Source organism: Salvia hispanica, chromosome 6 (genome assembly GCF_023119035.1).
Source record: "Salvia hispanica cultivar TCC Black 2014 chromosome 6, UniMelb_Shisp_WGS_1.0, whole genome shotgun sequence".
Classification (NCBI taxonomy): Eukaryota; Viridiplantae; Streptophyta; class Magnoliopsida; order Lamiales; family Lamiaceae; genus Salvia; species Salvia hispanica.
The window spans coordinates 44,380,054-44,400,540 of NC_062970.1; the positions used below are offsets into that span (position 1 = coordinate 44,380,054).

A 20,487-nucleotide genomic window follows, 5' to 3' on the forward strand; every position below is an offset into this window, starting at 1 on the left:
AATTTAGGGTTTATAATTTGGGTCTGGAAATAGTAATTACTCAGAAATTAAAAGCCCTAATCAAATGGGGTTGAATCGAGAAAGGGCAGACACAACGCCGTTGCCCTCTCTTTGCTTTCTTTATCCTTTTATTTTCACTTTTTTCCTAATTTCGCCCACCAATTTTCCCACATTTATTGCTTGCTACTTAATTTTGTAGCCCCTTTTCATTTACAATTATTCAAATGTTAGGATTATTTGGGTGTATGCCGCTCGATAGCAACGAGTACACTGTATTCTTTAGTAAAAGGAGAAAGAATAGTTTGTTATGTACTCAATGCGCGGCTGCATTATATATTCAAAGAAAGTGATCGATTAGGATCGAAATTATTGTATTTTGGTTGCTCTCATTGATTTCTTTCGATTTAGGCTAAAATCGCTGATTGTGATTTTAAAAAAAAATAGAAACTGGAACATGGCCATTTGAACTAGTATGATGGTTCCAGTTTAACGTATAAGAGGTGGACAGGTGGTTTTGGTTCGAGAATCCGAATCATCAATTCAATTAAAGTTGATCTGCTAGTTTCGATTTAATCATTCACCCCTTCCAATTGTGCCTTACTCGGATATATTTAGGAATTTAAATCAACCTCGTTCTTTTCTTCAATAAAATATATTCATATAAATAATCATAAACGAATTACATATATAGGAAACGATATTATCATAAAGAAGCAACTTTGAATCATGAACAAGTGACTTTTTTTTGTTAATTATAAAACAATTTCTATAGATTGAGCATAGGTTATATTGTTTTGTAGTAGCTAGGTAATAAACTTGAGGGTGACTTTATTGAAATTACATGTGTTGAATTCATTGCCATGTTTTGAGGAAACACATATGTTAATAGAAGATGTTATGAAGATTTTGCTCCTTTTTGCCCGAAGCCAAATCCACACAATTTAACAAGCTACTTAATCACAGGTTCTTGTACCTATTATATATGATAGCTGGATTTCTAACAGCTTCAATTATTTATAATCCATCAATTTTTGTTTTCAGGGTTTCATGAAAATTAATCAATTGCAAATCATCCAATTAAGTTTCTTTCATGTTATTTTAATTATATTGTTACTTGACTTTTAGATACTACCAAAAGTTAGGGCTTCCATCGTATAGTTAAACTAAATAAAAGGGTATAGTTGAACTAAATAAAAGGATTTGGGCAGCTCTAGGAAAAATGCACTGATTGAGTGACAAATTATGACACCAAATATGTAGTGTGCCTACAACTTGTTCATAACTAATTAATTACTCTATAACACGAATTCAGCATAGTGTAATGATGTTTTCACCGTATAAAGTTATGAACTAAAAATACTTTGGGGGTGTTCGGTTGACGAGACTAAATCTCTTGATTAAATATGTATCATGTTTGGTTGATAAGATTGACCCCCACAACTTAATCCTAAATGAATAGTCTCATGATAATTAGTCATAGTCTCCTCCCTTCAACTAAAATAATCCCACAACTTAATTCTAGATGGATAGTCTCATGATAATTAGTCATGACAACCGAACGCCACCTAAATCTCTAACCCTGCAATGAAAAGTCGTGCGCATTTAATTTATCATTAGTAAACTAAAATATGAAATTGATAATCATATTCTCCTATCTTTTTCAATCATTTTCTTTTATAAGTTCTCAAAAATTGCATCGAGTTACAACGAAACTAAATATCACGGACAAGTTTAGTACTATTATACTGTATTTCATTAAATTAGTACTCCTAGTAATTGTCATGTTCCCTACTATTACTCCCAACCAAACATCCCCTTAATGTTAAAATATAAATGTAAAGTGACTACTTACTAAAACAATATGATACCAAATTTGGCATATAAAAGTAAAATAATATTTAAAACAAAGGTTACTATATATATAGACATCACTAAATAACTGAGCTCCCACAAGTGGGAGTAAAAAGTTGAAAATAGTGTTCTCCACCACCCAAATGTCAAGTTGCCAATTGCTTACTCATCAAATTCCAATTTCTTTAACAAAGGTGATTTGGGTTCCACATAAATATTTTTGTTTTTGTTCTTACAAAAAATCCGTCCTACAAAAACGGCTTTAAGACACACTAAATGTAATTTATTGTGAAACCATTAGTTATATCAATTTTGTCCGTACGAAAATGATGCGCATCATCCCCCCATTTTCACCATTTATAAATTACTTCGATACTAATGGGTTGTAGAATATGATGGGCCAATACCATCAACACATAATCAGATATTATCTCTCGATCTCATGTACTCAATATTACTCCTATGTACTAATTAACTTAATTAGCCAAAAAGAAACCAATAGTGCATGCATAGTTGAACCGGTTGAATGAGGATTTCGGGTTCGATCTCGATTCAGATTGGTCGTTATGGTTTTCGAACCGTAATAATATTTCAACTAAGTTTTTCCTTTCAATATTCATATGCAGTTTTGCCGATTTTAAACTGAAACCCTTGTTTCTTTGATTAACCGTCGATTTTAGGCAAAAATAATGAAAACTAGAAAAAAATTGAAAAAGGCGATAGAAAAATGATTGGGAAACAAAAAACTAGCCAAAACTGCCCAAAAGACTCCTATTGAATCGAAATTGTTGGCCATTAGTTCAAAATCGGAATCATGGCGGGCTCTCCCTCCTTCCGACACCATAGCATGATCTTATGTTATTTCACTTCTTATTGTTGGTACGTTAGCACATGTCAAAATCGGGGCGAGGGCAGAGTCCGACATCGGGGTCGGAGATAAATTAATCCCCACACCCCACCTGAGGGAGGATGGGGAAAGGGTTGAATTTGCATTAGACATTAAAAGCCTTTCTCAAATTTGGACCACATTTTTGTCTCTATACCCCATCATTCGCCTTTCACAATCCCTCACCCCTTACAATCATAACATTATCCCCATCTTCAATTAAACTTCATTCTACATTAATCTTCTATCATATCATATCACACATATACACACAAACGATCACTTTCCCGCCAATTTCTCTTATGATCCATCAATCCAGCTCAATGGAACAGGTGTATGCTCTTTTTTCCGTTTAAGGATAAGCTTCCTCACTCATTAAAAATATCACATACCAAAAAATTAGTAACAAAATAAATGAATAGTTATAAAAAAAAAATACTCGGGGCAGACACAAATTTTGTTTTCAGTAGGGTTGTATAAAGTATTTCGTATGTGAAATATTGAGAGAAAAATTTCAGTATAATTTGTTTTGACCCTTGTTATCAAAACATGCATGAAGTTTGGTCAAATTCTGGTCCATCCCGCGACTTTCAACTTCAACCGAAAAAACTACGAATATTGGATTTATTCGTGACCACCCCATGCCGTTTTTTTGGTAAAATTGTATCTGATGATATGACTACCTGAAAATCATATATGGACGTTATCGATAGTGATAGTGGCAAACAGATTTGACATATTTTTTGATTTTTTCCGATTATTTATCCTTGATACATATACTATAGTACTATTTTGGTAGGGCTTAAGACCTTAGTGATTTAATCTTGTATACTAAACTGCTTATTATACGATATAATGACACAACTGATTCGTACTGATAAAATAAAATACGAAGAACCGTGCCATAGGCGGGCTTGACGAGTGGCGAAAATGGAATGGGTACTAGATATAGTGTTTGAAAACAAGCGTGAAACGTGCGTGTGTACTATAATTCTTATCCAAATCAAAGATACCACAAGATTGAATAATTAAATATAGAAATATGATAATATAAAGTAATACTATGCTAGATTTAGCACCAACTCTCTTAAGGTGTGTTGGAGCAATTCCAGAGTGAGTCAGTTGCCGGTAAAATTGAGGCCAAACTATATTATATAAATAAATTATTAAAGTGTCATCAAATATCGATCAGTTATTGGTGCAATCAATTGGCATTTATTTAATGTTTGGATTAAATAAAATGGAAGGGCAGAGTGGGAAAGAACAATAAAAAAATAAGGGGTATGATGGGAAAAGGCTGGAAAAGGTTGCATTATTTTATGTATAGAAAACAGCTTTTCAAGAGGGTCAAGCAACACATTTTATAATTTCTTTCTTTTTGTTATGGAAAAGTGATATTTCTGCTTTTAAATAGGAGTGATATTCTTTATATTTCGTCATATCCTATTTTAAAATTATTATGTTATTATTCTCATTTATATTTATTTAAATAAATTTATATAAAAAATTGACTGTATATATGTATTTCTATCAAATAAGATTACAAAAATGAATCTTACTCCTCCAGTCCTCATTAAATGTCTTAAATTTGACCGGTGCAAGTTTTACGAAATTGTTTGACTTTATGAAAAAAATGAATAGAAAAAGTTAGTGAAATATGAATAATACTTTTGTATATTAGTTTTATAATAGTACAATGAGTTAGTAGAATTAATGTGAGATCCATTTACTAAAAGTAGTAAAATTAAAATGAAATACTATTAGAAACGTCCCATTAAGAAAATATGAGACATTTAATAGGGAACAGGGGGAGTATTTACTTTTTGTGGAACGTTCTTCAAGTAATACACGTTGAAAATGTTGGTGAAATATGAATATCATTTTCATATTCTCCCCATGTTCTTATTTATCGAGGGCTTAAACTTTAATGTGTAATTGATAAAGTATGAAAAAAATATTGATAAAACATAAGAGAATAATAGAAAAACAGTTAAAAAAAGGGGACTATTTTCAAAGGGAATAAGTTAATGAGATGCAATATCTACTTATCATTCATTAAAAAAATGAAATAGTATTTTTATTATCAAAGTGAGTAAAATATAAACTAAGATTTATATGAAAAATGCAATGCTACTAATTTTTTCACATATTTTTCTTTACATTCCTTAAAATATATTGATTTAAAATGGGATATTTTATTTTATTTTATGGAGTATACTTTAATTCCTTTTAATTTGATAAGAAAAACAATAAGTAAAAAAGATACTCCATAAAATAGTGGAGAAAGGAGGCATGGGCACGTGTCCGTGTCTGAGAGGGAAGTGAGTGGGATGACAGATTCAAGGCATCGGGAGCTGACTTCTCGATCAGCATACAGCACGTGTCACGGTCTTCGTGAGCCATCATCACTCCTCTTATTTATCATTATGCCCTTCACTTTTCGCATCTTTACACATTTATTTCCTCTTTTCCTTTTCTTTCAACTTGTTTCCATTAATTATAGAAATAAATGTATACAAGTAGTAGTAGTATAATCCTTACTCCTTATTATATTGATAGTAAACTTATGTCATATTCATAATATAGTATTTCCTTCCAATTTTTAATTTGTTTTAATCAAAGCACAAAGTACTTTTTAAAATTGGATCAGTATATGTACTTACAAAATATGGAAGATATCATATAGTTTTATAGCTCATAATCCTAATTATTTTTCTTCATATTTTTAATCACAGATAATGTATAGTACTATTTATTGAATATAAATTTCGAATTTCTACAATTTTTCTTGATATTATTCGATAGATTATATTTTTTTTATAGATATGGGTACTTTAAAAGTTGAGCTTATAAATTCTACGTGTGACTAAAATACCTGAGCTCACCCTCACTTTATTAACTACGAGTACTAATAAACTAAATTACCATAGCTTCACCATTCGATAGTATACTAGTAATATTGTATTTGTAGTACTATTATAATATAATACTCCCTCCGTCCCATATTTATAGTCACGTTTAGTTATGGTACGAGATTTAAGGAATTGGTGGAGTGTGTAATTGATGAAGTGAGAGGTGGAGTGTGTAATAAATGAAATGAGAGGGTGGAGTGAGATGAGACGATGGAGTGTGTAATAAATGAAGTGAGTTGGTTGAAGGTGAGTCCCCTTTAGACTTTTTTATTTTTTATTTTTGTTTTGATTTATTTTAATGTAGATAATGACATTTGGTTGTAATTTAAGTGAATAATGGGATAAAATTTTATGTTCAAATATAAAAAATTTTAAATGTGACTATAATTGTGGGACGGACTTTTATGATAAAATATGACTATAAATCTGGATCGGAGGGAATACATCATCCAGCCATGACATTTATACTATACACGATACTATAAAAAGTTTACTTAAAACGGTGCCCTCAGGGACAACACAGTTAGTTCCGAAGCGGCAAAGTTGCGGACTAATCCTACAAACGTTTCTTTAAAAGTACAAGTCTTATCTTGTACTACTACTGTTTTGTCCCAGTATACATTATTTACATGTAATGATAACTGTGTCCAATTCATTTAATCATTCTACACAAATGGTGAGTGCGTGTATATATATATACATATAGTTAAAGATAAAAGAATACAGGTGTACGTTTTGTAAGTGATGAGTAAATAGAACAATGTACAAACAGAAGAAACTTGAAGGTTTGGCAGAAGTCACGAGACAATGATGCATTCGTATGATACATCTCTTATTAAAACTAAATGAATTCCCCAGGGGCGGATCCACCTTATGTCAAGGTGGGGCGAATGCCCCTCCTCAAATATTTTTAACATATGCTATTTTGCCAATTTTACATTTTTGAAATTTCTTTATATTTGTCCCTTCTCAAATTCTCAAATTTCCTTTATATATAATTTGCCTCCGTTCATTTATATTCCTGGATCGGATATCTAAGTTTTATGGAGTGTTTTGCTCTTGTAAAATGGAAGTTGGCGAGATCAATATATATTTCTCTAAAATTATTGATTGACACGATTATTTTAATATTATATTACTCCCTCCGTTCCTGATTAGGAGTCACACTTCGATCGGGCACGAGTTTTAAGAAATGTAAAGAAAAGTTGGTTGAAAAAGTTAAGTGGATTGTGAGACCCATTTTTTTGTATTGGTTTTATAATAAAATGAGAGTGAATTGAGTTAGTGGAATGTGAGACCTACTTACTATTTATGGTAAAAATGAAATGTGACTCTTAATTGAGGATAGACCAAAATAGAAAAAAATGTGACTCTTAATCGGGGACGGAGGGAGTAATTGAAATGATAATTGCAAATTTACCATGATTCGACATTAACTTTTAATTGGGCCGTGAACTAGAGAATAGACTGAAAGGCCATAATCAATTGGACCTTCAAAATTACAATTTTTAAAGCCCAATTCAACTAGAGGCCCATACAAAATTGAACCAATTACTATTTTATGCCCATTTTTAAATTAACAGTGCAATCATCGCCTTCCGCCGCCGTCTTCCGCCGAGAGAAGCCCTCACAGAGCAACTGAGCTCGCCTGTTCAGTTCACTCGTACCGCTGGTTAGGTCAAAGGCGCTGTTGAGCTATTGTTGTGCGATCAAAGTTCTCATTCAAATTCGATAAATGGCTGCTTCTAATTCTTCGAAATTGTTTCGTGGTACGCATGTTTTATTATACTCGATTGAATTCTATCTTTCGCGCGAATGAATGAATGAATGATTCGTTTTAGTGTCCTCAGTAGAACTTGAAATAGGATTGGCAAATGAATTCCAATTTAATTGCTTCTGGTTTTCTGGAAGATTTTACCCCCAATTATGTGCGACCTGTTAATTGTTATCATGTTCTATTTCGTTGATTCCGTTTATGAGAAATTGGCTGTTCGAGCTGAAGATTTTGCCCTAAGTAGGTTTAGGTTTCGTATTTCCTCTATAGATCTAATAATATGAAAAGCAAAACAGAAATGAGCTTCAAATTTGCTGCAAATCTGAAGCTATGTGAAGTTTATAGGCCAAAAGATGAAATGAATGTGTTAGTTGCAGCATCCAATCAGATTGCTGAAGTTTACCATCACTGGCATTCTCTTTGGAAACTGTTATTTGGAAACATCCTTTTATTGTTAGCTTAAACATCTGCTTGGCATTTTATCATCAGTTTCAATAATTGGAATCTTGCAACACCAGATAGCTAATCTTCTCTTCTTATGTGTGATGAAACATCAGTCGGTCGGTCAATTCTGGGTGGTCTGAGCAACAATGCTCTTGGGGCGAGCAGGCCGTCTTCCCAATTGGCAGATATGGATTTCCTATCTCAAGTTAGTATAGTCTATTCCCTTTGTTTTGCCACATAAGTTAGCATTTGGTCATAGTGCTCATTTTCTTCACCTTAGCTCAATTCATTAGTCAACATTGTCCCTGAAGACTTAATGTGGTCCCTGTTGTGTTCTTGTGAATATCAGTTAGTATCTTCAAGATTATAAGATGAATGTAACTCGTGACACCTGTGACCGTGCTAATTATCATCACAACATCGTGTTTTAAATCTTGTGGTTGCAACGTATTTGTTGGTTGTGCGACTGCTAAGTTTGGAATTTGATCCTAGTGCATTCATTTTCTTCACCTTAGTTCAGTTTTCTATGTGGATGACTGTTACTTTTTCTCTAATTCATTAGTTGACGTTGTCTCTGAAGTCTTAATGTGGTCCCTGTTGTGTTTCTGTGAATATTGGTTAGTATGGTCAAGATTATAAGGTGAATGTAACTTGCGAAACCTGTGACCGTGCTAAGCATCTTCACAACATCTTGGTTTATATCTCGTGGGAGCAACAACATGTTTGTTGGTTTTCTGACTAAATCAGTACTCCATGCAATGTGCGTAAAGGATATGTTTCGTAATCTTATATTGTAGTATCAGTTACAAGAATAATAATGCTGGGGAGATTGATTACATGACTAATGGATGTATACGTCTCCAGCAAACAAGGACATTCATACAGATGAGGACTAACCTTAAAGTGGTGGACAATTCCGGGGCTAAAAGAGTGATGTGCATACAAGCACTGAAGGGCAAGAAAGGAGCTAGACTGGGGGACGTAATAGTAGCATCGGTCAAGGAAGCACATGTTGGTGGGAAAGTGAAAAAAGGAGACGTTCACTACGCTGTTGTCGTTCGTGCTGCAATGCCACGGGGCCGCTGTGATGGGAGCGAAGTCAAGTTTGACGACAATGCTGTCGTACTCATCAATAAGCAAGGCGAGCCAATCGGCACCAGGGTGTTCGGCCCTGTTCCTCATGAGTTGAGGAAAAAGAAGCATCTCAAGATTCTCAGTCTTGCTGAGCAAATTGCCTAAAGTGTTATCACATACCTGCTCAAATCTATCATTGCTAATTGCTATATGTAAGAACTCAGACTAATTTAGGTATCACAGACTTCTTCCTGTTTTATCTTTGATTTATTAGACTCGTAACTAAATTAGAAAATTTTAGTTTGCAACAAAACAGTTTTTGTTTCATGATGCATCTGTCAACAAAAAAAATAGTACTAACTGAGGACAAATTACATTAACCAAATTTTCATTTTCCTAATAAGTTAATTAATTTACCAAGCAATATTATATTTTTCCATAGTTTTTTTTTATATTTGCGATTTTGAGTCAAAACTGATATATGCCATAGCGGTCCCAAATTTTTTGAAACAGGAATCAAACTGGTAGAATTGGCATGTTGATTATGATTCGACATGTGAGACGGTGAGGGGTTGGCAGGTTGCTACGGTTCATACGGTTTTTTTCTGTTTTTCCTGATTTTGGCCAAAACCGAAGTTTCACCACCGACACAATTTCGAAGTATGAAACTACAACTGAACCGGTAAAATCAGTATATGCTGATTCCACTTCAGCCTGTGGGAAGTTGTTACGGCTCATGATTTTTCTATGTTCCCCAAATTCCGATTAGAATTCCAAAAAAATTGAAACTAGAACTGATAGAATCCGTATGCCAATTTCGATCCAACCCGTGAGAGGTCATTGTGGTTCATAGAACAACATACACTTCCATTAGAATTATCATTTCACTTTTACTGGTAAATGAATTTCACATTCCACTAACACTCTCTACTCACATTTTATTATAAAATCAATATATAAAATTAAGGTTTATATTCGACGAACTTTTTTCTATCACTTTCAAACATAAAGTCAAACAATTTTCATAAAAACCGTGCCTGTCAAATATGGAACTTCTAATAGGGACTGGTCGAAGAATCTGATTTTGGGCTGAACTGATAAATTGAGTTTAACCATGCATCGCTTCTAGTATTAACCTATCTCCCATGACTTACTCATTCTAAATAATCTTTTTTCTTTAAAAATAAATTTTAATCCCAAAATTCTAGTAATGTTTGAAATGGGCCAGGCCCACAACCCCCAAAACGGGCCGGACATTTACATTCAAAGCTTATAAGTAAAAGAGGAGCAGAAACATGAGAAAAAGGAGACGGCGTTGGTGTCAGCTGCATTCAAAATCAAAGCTCTCTCTGAAATCAAAAATCATGAAACGACGGCGTTTCCTGTCGGGCTGTCGGCGCTTTACTCTTCAATCACGGCCGTAACCACCGCTGTGTCTCTTTATACACATTTATCATTTAATGCGTGTTCATCTTCGTCAGCTCACGCTCTATCACGCCTTCTGTCAAAAGCTTGTACCCTCTGCGTGACCTACCGCCTCCTCACCCCCCCCCCCTCTCTCTCTCTCTATATATATATATATATGTATATTTTGTCCTTCACTCTCACGTAATTCCGGTGACTCTAACTGCCAATTTTATTTATTTTGCTCATTTTTATATAGTATTTCTGTTGTGATTAAGTGATTATGAGGTGTATCTTGGACTGGTGGACCCCGCTGTGGATAAGGCAACTTCATTGGTTCACGCTAAAACACATTCTATTTTTGAGTGGAACGTCACATTAAATTATTGATTTGGACTCAAATTCCCAAGTTGTTATCGACTTTGATCGGAAGTTTCTGGAATTATTTTAATTATTGATTTATATATGACACGGATTTTAATGTAGAATCAGTAAATTAAGAGAGAATCGAAAAAAAGTATTCGCTCCGTCCACGAAAATTCATCCCGGTTTGACCGGGCACGGATTTTAAGAAATGTAATGAAAAGTGAATTGAAAAAGTTAGTGGATTGTGAGTTCTATTTTATATATTAGTTTTATAATAAGACGTGAGTAGGAATGAGTTAGTGGAATACGGGGTCCACTACCAAAAACGGTAAAAGTGAAATGAGACAAATTTTGGGGGACAGATGAAAATGAAAAATGGACAAATTTTGGTGGACGGAGAGAGTAATAGAGAAGGAGAAAAAGTAAGTGAGAAGTAGTGTTAGTGGAATAATGGGTATGGTTATTATTTGTTCAAAACTTTCCATAAATGAATGTGCTCTATTTTTTTGGACGATTAACCATGGTAAATGTGTCCTATTTTTTTGGACGGAGGGTGTATTTATTTATTCTAATTTTATACTAGTAATTTAAATTTTCGGAGTTGAATGTAGAGTTATAGTATTAAATTAAACAATTTTATTAGGATTTATATGAAGAATGAATGAAATGTGAGGGAGAGAACATATATATTTATTTAAGAATGAATAAAATGGAAATGAAAAAACACAAACAGGTGAAATGGGTTTAACAAATAAAATTATAAAATTTTAGTATATTATGGGGGTCGTTGACGAAATTTTTTTAGGAATACTCCCTCCGTCCCATAAAAGTTGAGACAAAACTTTTGGGTACGGAAGTTAAGAATTTATATTAAATAAATAGGAGAGATAAGAGAGAGTAAAGTAAATGATGGAATAAAAAAGAGTGATTGGATGTTTTGTCTTTTGTTAAAAAGGTAAATGACCCAACTTTATTGGGACAGACTAAAAAGGAATACGATTCAATTTTTTTGGGACGGAGGGAGTAGTAGTTTTGTTTGAACATAGAATGTTAGTGTATTGAAAAACTTAAATGCAAATGGAAAAAGAATGAATATATATGATGTCACGTGTCGAAGAGCATATTCTAACAATTTTTATAATACGAACAAAAACTCGTACGTCGTTAATCAATCCTCATGAGTCATGAGGTAGTACTTTTTTTAATTTTGGTTCATTATTTTGTAGAACAATCCTATTTCATTTTGTAGAACCATCACATTTATTACTATTGCAATAAAAATGAAACACTTATTCCTTAAACCTTGCCTTATATATTTACCAATATTATCATTAGTAAACTAATGAATACCCTGATTGAATCCCCTCACAAATTGTCGGACCGGAGTGTGAGGCGGAGTGTGAGGGCGGCTGGGGTGACCAAATCACCTTTTGCTACAAGTAAACTTTCTAAAACTATTATTACTACATGTGAAAAAAATTATGTCCCGCCTATGTTCTTTCTAAACACATAAAACCAAATTAATTAACTCAAAATTACAATAGAAATGAGAATTATATTCCACTTGCGACAAAAACAAAAAATCATGGTTAAAACTCATATATTAACAAAATTAAACATTACTTCGGCCAAAACTTAGGCACATTTTGCTACTTCTTATATTGTCTACCATTTAAAAATGCATTTATAATTTATCTATTTTTATTAAGCGGACCACATACTCCATTAACTCATTACATAGACATTCTACTAATTACTCTCTCTGTCCCACTTTAAGAGTCTCAGTTGAGTTCGGCACGAGTTTTAAGAAATATAAAGGAAAGTTGGTGAAAGAAAATAGTGGAATGTGAGTCATACTTTTTTATATTAGTTTTATAATAAAATGTGAGTGAAAAAAAGTTAGTGGAATGCGAAACTTAATACCATTTATGGAATATTTCAACCGGGACTCCTAAAGTTGGATACTCAAAAATGGTAAACTGGGACTCTTAAAATGAGACGGAGGGAGTATATTAGTACGGAGTACATAAAAAGGGTACTCACACTCTACTTATACTTTCATTCATTTTCTTTATACAGTCAAATAATTTTTTAAAACTCGTATCGAGTCTAATCAAAAGTGTTTTTAAATGGCGAACTGATAGAGTTCTTTGTAATCATAAAAAGACTCTATTAACACAATGGGATAAAACAAAAAAGTCTTGGTAGGATTAACACAAATATTAAGGTGATATTGGGATTAAAAAAGTATTGGTAGGATTAACACAAAAATGAAAGTGGTATTAGCAAAAGAAAAGAAAACACAATTCACGCATTTGGTTGCGATAGAAAGGTACAAATATACAGTTATCCGGAAAATAGAGATAAAGCCGAATGCAGAAAGCATGATATTTCCAGGCCGCCAGACACTTCTCCTGCTACTCTACAGCTATATGCCTCTCTCTCTCTCTACATTTCTGTATCTATATATATATACACGCAATGCATGCTTCAACAGTCAATTCATTCCTCTGCTTCTCAATTTTTCCAGATCTCTCTCTTTTTTCAATTTCGGCGATTTCACCCACGATTGCGACAATTCGATCGGAGATCGGAGCAATGGAGGTAGTAGCGAAGGACGTGCGATCGGCGGCGGTGCGGATCGTGGATCAGCAGCGGACGGATCTGGAATCGGCGTGCGAGAAGGTGAGCGCGATCGTCGCCGGCAACGCGGTGGTCGTCTTCACCATCAGCGGCTGCTGTATGTGCCACGTCGTCAAGCAGCTGCTCTTCGGCCTCGGCGTCGGTCCGACGGTCGTCGAGCTCGACCGCGAGGCCGCCGGCGGGCCGATCCTCTCGCTGCTGCACCGCCTCGGCGGCGGAGGGAAGGCCGTGCCGGCGGTGTTCGTCGGCGGGAAGTTTCTCGGCGGGATCGAGACGGTGATGGCTTGCCACATCAACGGATCGCTCGTGCCGCTCCTCAAAAACGCCGGTGCTCTTTGGCTTTGATTGATTTGTGATGCTTAATTCAACTAACTTGTTTTAACTGGTGAATTGGTGTTTGATCATATATATATGCATGGAGGATTTGTGTTATGTTTATGAGATGGATTGGTGACATATTTCATGTACATATAAATCATGATGCTATTGATTAGCCATATGTTGTCATCCATTGCCAAACTTTATTATCAAAAAAAATAAATTTTCATTTCTGATACTTAAATTACTATACTACTATACTCGTTTCATACTATTTTAATCATTTCTTTTAGTTTATGAAATTGACGTTTAATGATTAGATTGAGAGAATGAAACATAAAGAATTGATATTTAATGATTAAATAAAGAGGATAAAATACCAGATCCAGTTAAATGCCAAAAAATTAACAATTACTCCCTCCGTCCCGGATAATTCGACCAAGTATTCCATTTTAGGCCGTCCCACATAATTTGTCTCATTTCATTTTTACCATTTTTGGTAGTGGACCTCATATTCCACTAACTAATTCCTACTCCCATTTTATTATAAAACTAATACTTTAAAAGTAGGACCTACATTACACCAACTTTTTCAACTCATTTTTTATTAGTAGATTTTTTAAAATTCGTGTCTGGTCAAAGTGTCCCAAATTATCTGGGACGAAGGGAGTAAATGCCAAAAAAATTAAAGCTAATAAAAGTGATTTGAGATAATTTTAAATGGAATGTGACTAAAGTAGTTTGAGATGGGAATGTCATTTTGACCACTCCTTCAGTTTGCATTGTAAAGTTTTATTTTGACTCAAAGTGAGTTTTAAGAATTAGAAATAAACGTGAACATAAAAGGTAATGGAGTGTAAATTCAGTGTGTAAGAATAAAATAGCAAATAAAGTATTAAAGAATAAAGTTAATCAAAAATAATTTGAGATAATCCTAAATACTCCTCCGTTCCAAGATAAGTGACCTACTTCTTTTGGACACGGAATTTAAGGAATGATATTTAAATAAGTTAAAGTGGAGAGAGTAAAGTATGAGAAAGATAAAAGTAGAGGAGAGAAGAGAGAATAAAGTAGGTGGAAGATAAAGTAAGAGAGATGACTCTTTGCTAAAAATGGAAATAGGTCACTTATAATGGGACACCCCAAAAAGGAATACAAATCACTTATCTTGGGACGGAGGGAGTAGAATACTTATGATAATATGGGATGAAGAAAAAAAAATATATTATCCTTCGGTATGCATTATAAAGTCTAATTTTGATTCGAAATGAGTTTTAAGAATAATGAAGGCATGCGAACACAAAATGGTAATGGAATGTAAATCCAGTTTGATATGCTCCACTTTGTTCCAAAATATTAAAAATTTTGACAAAAATAAAAATAGTTACTACTACTACTACTTACTATTTAACGTCCCAAAAAAGAATATAATTCTATTAATACGGAATGGATAGAGATCATAGAGTATTAATTTTATAATAGAAAATGATATTTAGTATAATGCGAAACTTATTAATCGAAAATAGATAAAATGAAATGTGGCTTTTTGGTTGTGAATGTATATTGATGATGATAAAATGAGATTTTATTTTGGTGATGGAAGGAAGATAGATCATCTTTAAATTTACAATAATGAGAAATTAACTAAAAACAGAAAGCTATCTACGCATGCCTGTATAGGTTTCACTCAATTAATTTCATCTATTGGAAGAAAAACATTAGGCTGAGCAATTTTGCAGGACTGATTTTGTGTTGCCAATAATGCCCTTGATTAATGGTGGCTGACGAAAAGTATGATTCTGTAGTTTTGTAGTACAAATATTTCCAGAAAATGACTTCTGAAAAACCGACCACAGCCATGGAACATGATAATTTTGTCTGTTTATGTTATGCTATAATACAACTTTTAATAGAAATAATTCTGAAGTGATTGGTGTATGAATTAACAATGATTAATAAATGTGTTGTGAGTGACAAAATTAGAGACTGTTAAACGGCTATTGGATTAATAACTAATTGCGACAACATTGATTAGCCAATTAGTGCCTAGAAATTGGTTTGCTAAAAACAGGTTCTTGCTGTGGTGATCAGACACTCTCGCTGGGAGACGAGTTCGGTACACCTGAGGTCCATCCAAAAAATATTCAACATGCTCTTTGCTTGTAGTCGAACTTGGATCTAGCTTGTGGAAGTCAATTACCATAAGGTCGAGAGACTGAACGCCACTATTCTTGAACAAGTTAGAGCCGGGTCTTCTTTTCACACTATTACGGATATGAAAATAATGGTCAAAATCGGATGAAATTGTCAACTGCCCCTTTATTGAGATATTCAATTAAAACGGTTAGCTGACAATCGACTAGTTATTTACTTGATCTTATAAAAAAGTGGTGGATCATGTGATAGAAAAGATAAGTACTTATTTCGTCTACTATTAATAATTATGGACGATATGGAATTTAATGTATACACTGGTGAAGTAAAAAAAAAGAAATTTAAAATATTGTTAATTCTAAAATGAATAAATTGAAGATCGAGAAAAAATGGCGCTCCTTGTTACTGAAAATAGAAAGAGGCTAACTTTTTGTGAACAAATCAAACAGGAAAAAAATAGATTGTTGATTATGGACCGAAAAAATTAATAGTATGGTATACTTAAAAAGAGTAATTTTTTCTATTTAAATCACAAATTAGGAAGAGAAACTAAATTTTGATGTTGTTTCAGCACACAACTTCTTGAAGAACTAAGCACGGTTTTTGCAAGAGATCGTGATGCTCCTGCCAAATATGATCAGAATAAGGAAATAGCAGCATTTTATTCAATACATCTTATATTGAGAAATGGGATCGAGATGAAGAGACCTTTAACAAGTGTTGATACCTAGCGAGACTTCTTGACGCGTTTCGCAGGTCTTAGAGTATCCACTATAGGAGAGCCGTGGCTTGTGGCTCTCCCGTGGCCCAGCCGCGGCTCCCTATAGTGAGTTGGATGGGCGTTTGTGGCGGGGGGGTGTCACCCACGAGAGCGCCACTCGCGTGGCCAAGCCACGGCGGTTCTATTGCAGCGGCCACGGGTCGCGGCTGAGCTGCGGCTCTCTCCTATTTTTATTTTTTTTTAATTTTCGACCCTGCATGCATTATATTAGGTATCAAAGAAAATCCATTCTGGCTTCAAAAGGGACATCCCTTTTCATGAATAAATGGAAATTTTACCTTGTCACTTTTTGGCAATGGCATTTTTCGGTGTGGTTTCATCCAAGAAGGATTTGGATAAACCAATTTTCCAAGCATTCCCTTTCCATTTTGGGTTATATTTCAAACGTGCAAATAAACCCTTCCGTGGTACGGAGTCAAATTCTAGAAAATGCATTTCTAATCAATAATTCCCGGAAGTTTTATGTCTGTAAAGGGCTGCATTTATTTCAAAGATGATGTTATTATTGATCAAATAAGACCAGAAGATAGAGTAATGAGCTCTATGTCATCAAGAGGCAGAGTGAATGGCTGGGAGATGTTCGAGCAAGATTTTCTTCAGGGCTACAATTAACTAATTAAGTGGCTCGTCAGCAATCTCAGCTACTATCGATAATTCAGCCTCCGCTGATCCAATTCCCTACCAGACTATGTGCCTCTTCCGATTCCAAGTTCTCACACTCATTGCAGGTGAATGCAGGCCAGAAAATTATCCGCCTTCACTTTAATCCCACAACATAAAGAGATTTTAAAGGGTTGAAAGCGGTGTTCAATGTCGAAGCTGCTTCTTTCACCTTGCTCACCAATTTCAGTGTCTCCACCACAACCAATATGCTCTTGGTGTTAATATTTTGCCAAAGATTTCTGTTTAGATATTCAGAAGAACCAACAGCTTAAGATAGCTTTCTATCTGAAACTAGTCCATCACTAGATACACATGCTTTTACGATGGTGTTGAAATTATCTCGGTGCCTGCTAGTCTTTCTTACTTTCAGGTTTATAGCACTTGAAATAGTTTTGTCTGCTGATGGCTATACCGACATTCCCCATAAATACCCATCCATAGTAACATAGAGACAGAATGAATACGTAATGAAAAGAGCACGGAACGAAGAAAATAGCACGAGATGTTACGAGCATTTTGAAAATGACTTGCCTCGTCGTTTTTTTTCCTGTAGTTCCAACAGTTCTTGGCAATAGGTGAGGCACTCAGCATGATATGCAGCTGCCAATTCTTTGATCATAGCCTTTCTTTTGAGAACATCCACTATAGGAGAGCCGCGGCTCGTGGCTTTCCCGTGGCCCGGCCGTGGCTCCCTATAGTGACTTGGATGGGCGGACGGGGGGGGGCTAATTTCTGATTATTTTTTTTAAATTCGAAAATATTTCTATATATACCTAAAATTCAACTCTTATTTTTACACTACTCTCACACACAATTTACCCTATTCCCTTCAATTTTAGTTTTTGTTTGAGTGTTTTAAAACAATTTTCATTGTATAATTTTACCCCGTTCTATAATACATCGAAGATTTGGTTTTCGATTTAGTTTTCATTAAATTATGCATTTTATTTAATTATTATAGTCTAACAATTTTTATTGTAGTAAACTTAAAATATAAACAAAATGGAAAAAATAAATGATTGTATGGCTTGGGCATGTCCACTATAGTGGAAAACATGGGCGTTGGTGGCCCGGCCACAACTTTGTGTCCTGGCCACACTTTGTGGCTTGGCCCAGCCAACTATAGTGGACACTCTGATGATCCCAATCACTCAAATAATCAAAACAAGTTCAGCATACATAAGAACATAGCCAAAACTTGATTCAAGGTGTTTCTATAACCAAACTAACTATCAAAATAGTGTTTACACCTAAAATCTTCACTCAATTCTAATACTATATTTTCATCAATCAGACCCCTAAATACATACTTAATTCGCAATAAATTCAGCTTATTAAGAAGGTGTAGAATTCCTTGCTCCATTAGTCCATATTAAAGAGAAATTTCGAACTATTTATCGTTGAGATCCAGTTATAACGCTACGCCATAAGAATTAGGTATACAGATACATGATCAGAGAAATTGAGCACAATTAGTACCTCCAAATAACCTATGAAATTACACACAGTAATTTAGATTCATAACAGTAATTTCGAACTGTCTCATTTAAAAAAATACTGTCTCATTTAAAATATCAAAATTGTCTTTTCAATTTGTCTCAAAATGTCTTATTTTCATATTTGGAATAAAATGTCTTTATTCATCTGAACGAAAAGGACTTATTTTTTGGACTATACATGTGTTAAATAGATAGAAAATACGTAGAGATGGTATCGTTTTCATTTGTAGAAATCGATCAGCTTCATTAGGACAAATCAAAATGAAAGTTGAGTCATATCCGTTCAGAATATTGCTTTTCCATTTTAGTTGTTCATAAAAGCCAATAACCTTTTCTTATAAATTTAGCCACATTTATATCAATAACACTACATTCATTTTTCTACTATTATTCTTTTACTATTAAAACTATTGATAGTGAACAATATGAACATATACTATTGTGTGTACATTGGTGCTTTAACAGTTTAACTCATTCTCTAACATCATATGATGCAGAAACAATACTTTCACTAATTAGATTTCGTTTTTCTTAATTATGCACACGATTTGCCGCTAATTTTAACTAAAAACACCTAAAACTGCTCAATAGCATCAGTAGAGCTATTTATTTCATACTTAAGCCTTTAATTATAACTAATCTCTTATGCTTACTTGTTCGATCATCCGTTTTTGCTAGAATGGCTGTTGAAGGGAAGCCATTGAGTGAGGTTCGTACCAAATCGAGGCTCACTTGCCTTGCCGGATCATCTATCCGATGTGAGTCTGCATTTTTTAAGCCTTTTTTTTTTCTGATTAAATATTTGATGTTGTGTTCTCATATCATTCCAAAAGAGTGAATATCGCTCAAATTCAAGAATTTTAAGGCGTTTGATATGGACTGAGTGTTTTTGTTGTTCAATTTTACTTATGTTGATCATTCTGCATAATTTTATTGGTTGCATTGTGCTAATAATCCTATATTCCTTTTTCTTGTCTCAGCTTTGAAACGACCGCGGATTGAAGCGTTGAACACAAATGGAAATTTCGATACAACTGTGGAATCATAGACTCATAGTTGTCTCCCTCTCTGGTATACGATGATAAAAAACCTAAATTTTGCAGTTAAAAGTTGAATATTTGTATATGCATTACCTATTACATCAATTGGTATAAGGCAATTTCATATTCTCTATGAAAGAAACAATCTTGTATTTACACATTTCCTCCTGTAGTAAAACTGAAAGCTACAATTTAGGGAGGATGAAAGAAACACTCATCTGACCCCCTAAGTTGTATGTATGAACAAAATATATACAAATAACCTCAACCCTAATTCTTGATATCCTATTCGACCATCTGATATCAACAATAGATGGCCAGTTCTACTTTCACCTCATCTCACGTGGAAATTATGGAGGAAATGAATCTTTTTTTCTTTTTCTGTGTTTTTTGATTCATTGCAATTTCCCTGCATTTCTCCACATTCCTTTCTACACAACATGCTTGAAAATCCCTTGATACATGCATTATTTACACATCTGCCGCGGTTCCACCCCCTTCCTTTATGGGATTCACAGTAGCTGCGAGCAGACGAGGCCTGCTTCGTCCGATTGGGCGTCAGACGACGGGTAATCTGCTCATGAGCGCGTAGGTGACGAAGGAGAGGATGACGGGAAGGAAGTAGATGGTCTTGACCTTGGTTGCAGCCTCCTTCTCCAGTCCTGCTTCTTCGACAAT

General features: G+C 34.3%; 3 protein-coding genes and 1 non-coding gene across 4 annotated transcripts in view; 3 read left to right on the forward strand and 1 right to left on the reverse strand.

Moving 5' to 3' along the window:
• The window catches only part of LOC125196982 (50S ribosomal protein HLP, mitochondrial-like), a 17,823-nt gene extending 8,616 nt beyond the window's left edge, over nt 1-9,207 (forward strand). The window contains exon 4 of the mRNA XM_048095663.1: nt 9,118-9,207. The gene's annotated coding sequence lies outside the window, so the exon portion shown is untranslated. The remainder of the gene's footprint in view (nt 1-9,117) is intronic.
• LOC125197704 lies at nt 212-327 on the reverse strand. Its single transcript, XR_007172231.1, has one exon. It is a non-coding gene; the product is annotated as a U5 spliceosomal RNA (small nuclear RNA).
• Nucleotides 7,238-9,207, forward strand: LOC125196981 (50S ribosomal protein HLP, mitochondrial-like). The gene is made up of 3 exons (XM_048095661.1): nt 7,238-7,418; nt 7,981-8,072; nt 8,732-9,207. Exons 1-3 carry the CDS (start codon nt 7,385-7,387, stop codon nt 9,104-9,106), a joined length of 501 nt encoding a protein of 166 aa, XP_047951618.1. The 5' UTR covers nt 7,238-7,384; the 3' UTR covers nt 9,107-9,207.
• Nucleotides 9,208-12,998: 3,791 nt separating this feature from the next.
• On the forward strand, nt 12,999-13,886 carry LOC125191648 (glutaredoxin-C1-like). The gene has a single exon (XM_048089044.1). It carries the CDS (start codon nt 13,193-13,195, stop codon nt 13,697-13,699), a length of 507 nt encoding a protein of 168 aa, XP_047945001.1. The 5' UTR covers nt 12,999-13,192; the 3' UTR covers nt 13,700-13,886.
• The last annotated feature ends 6,601 nt before the right edge of the window (nt 13,887-20,487 follow it).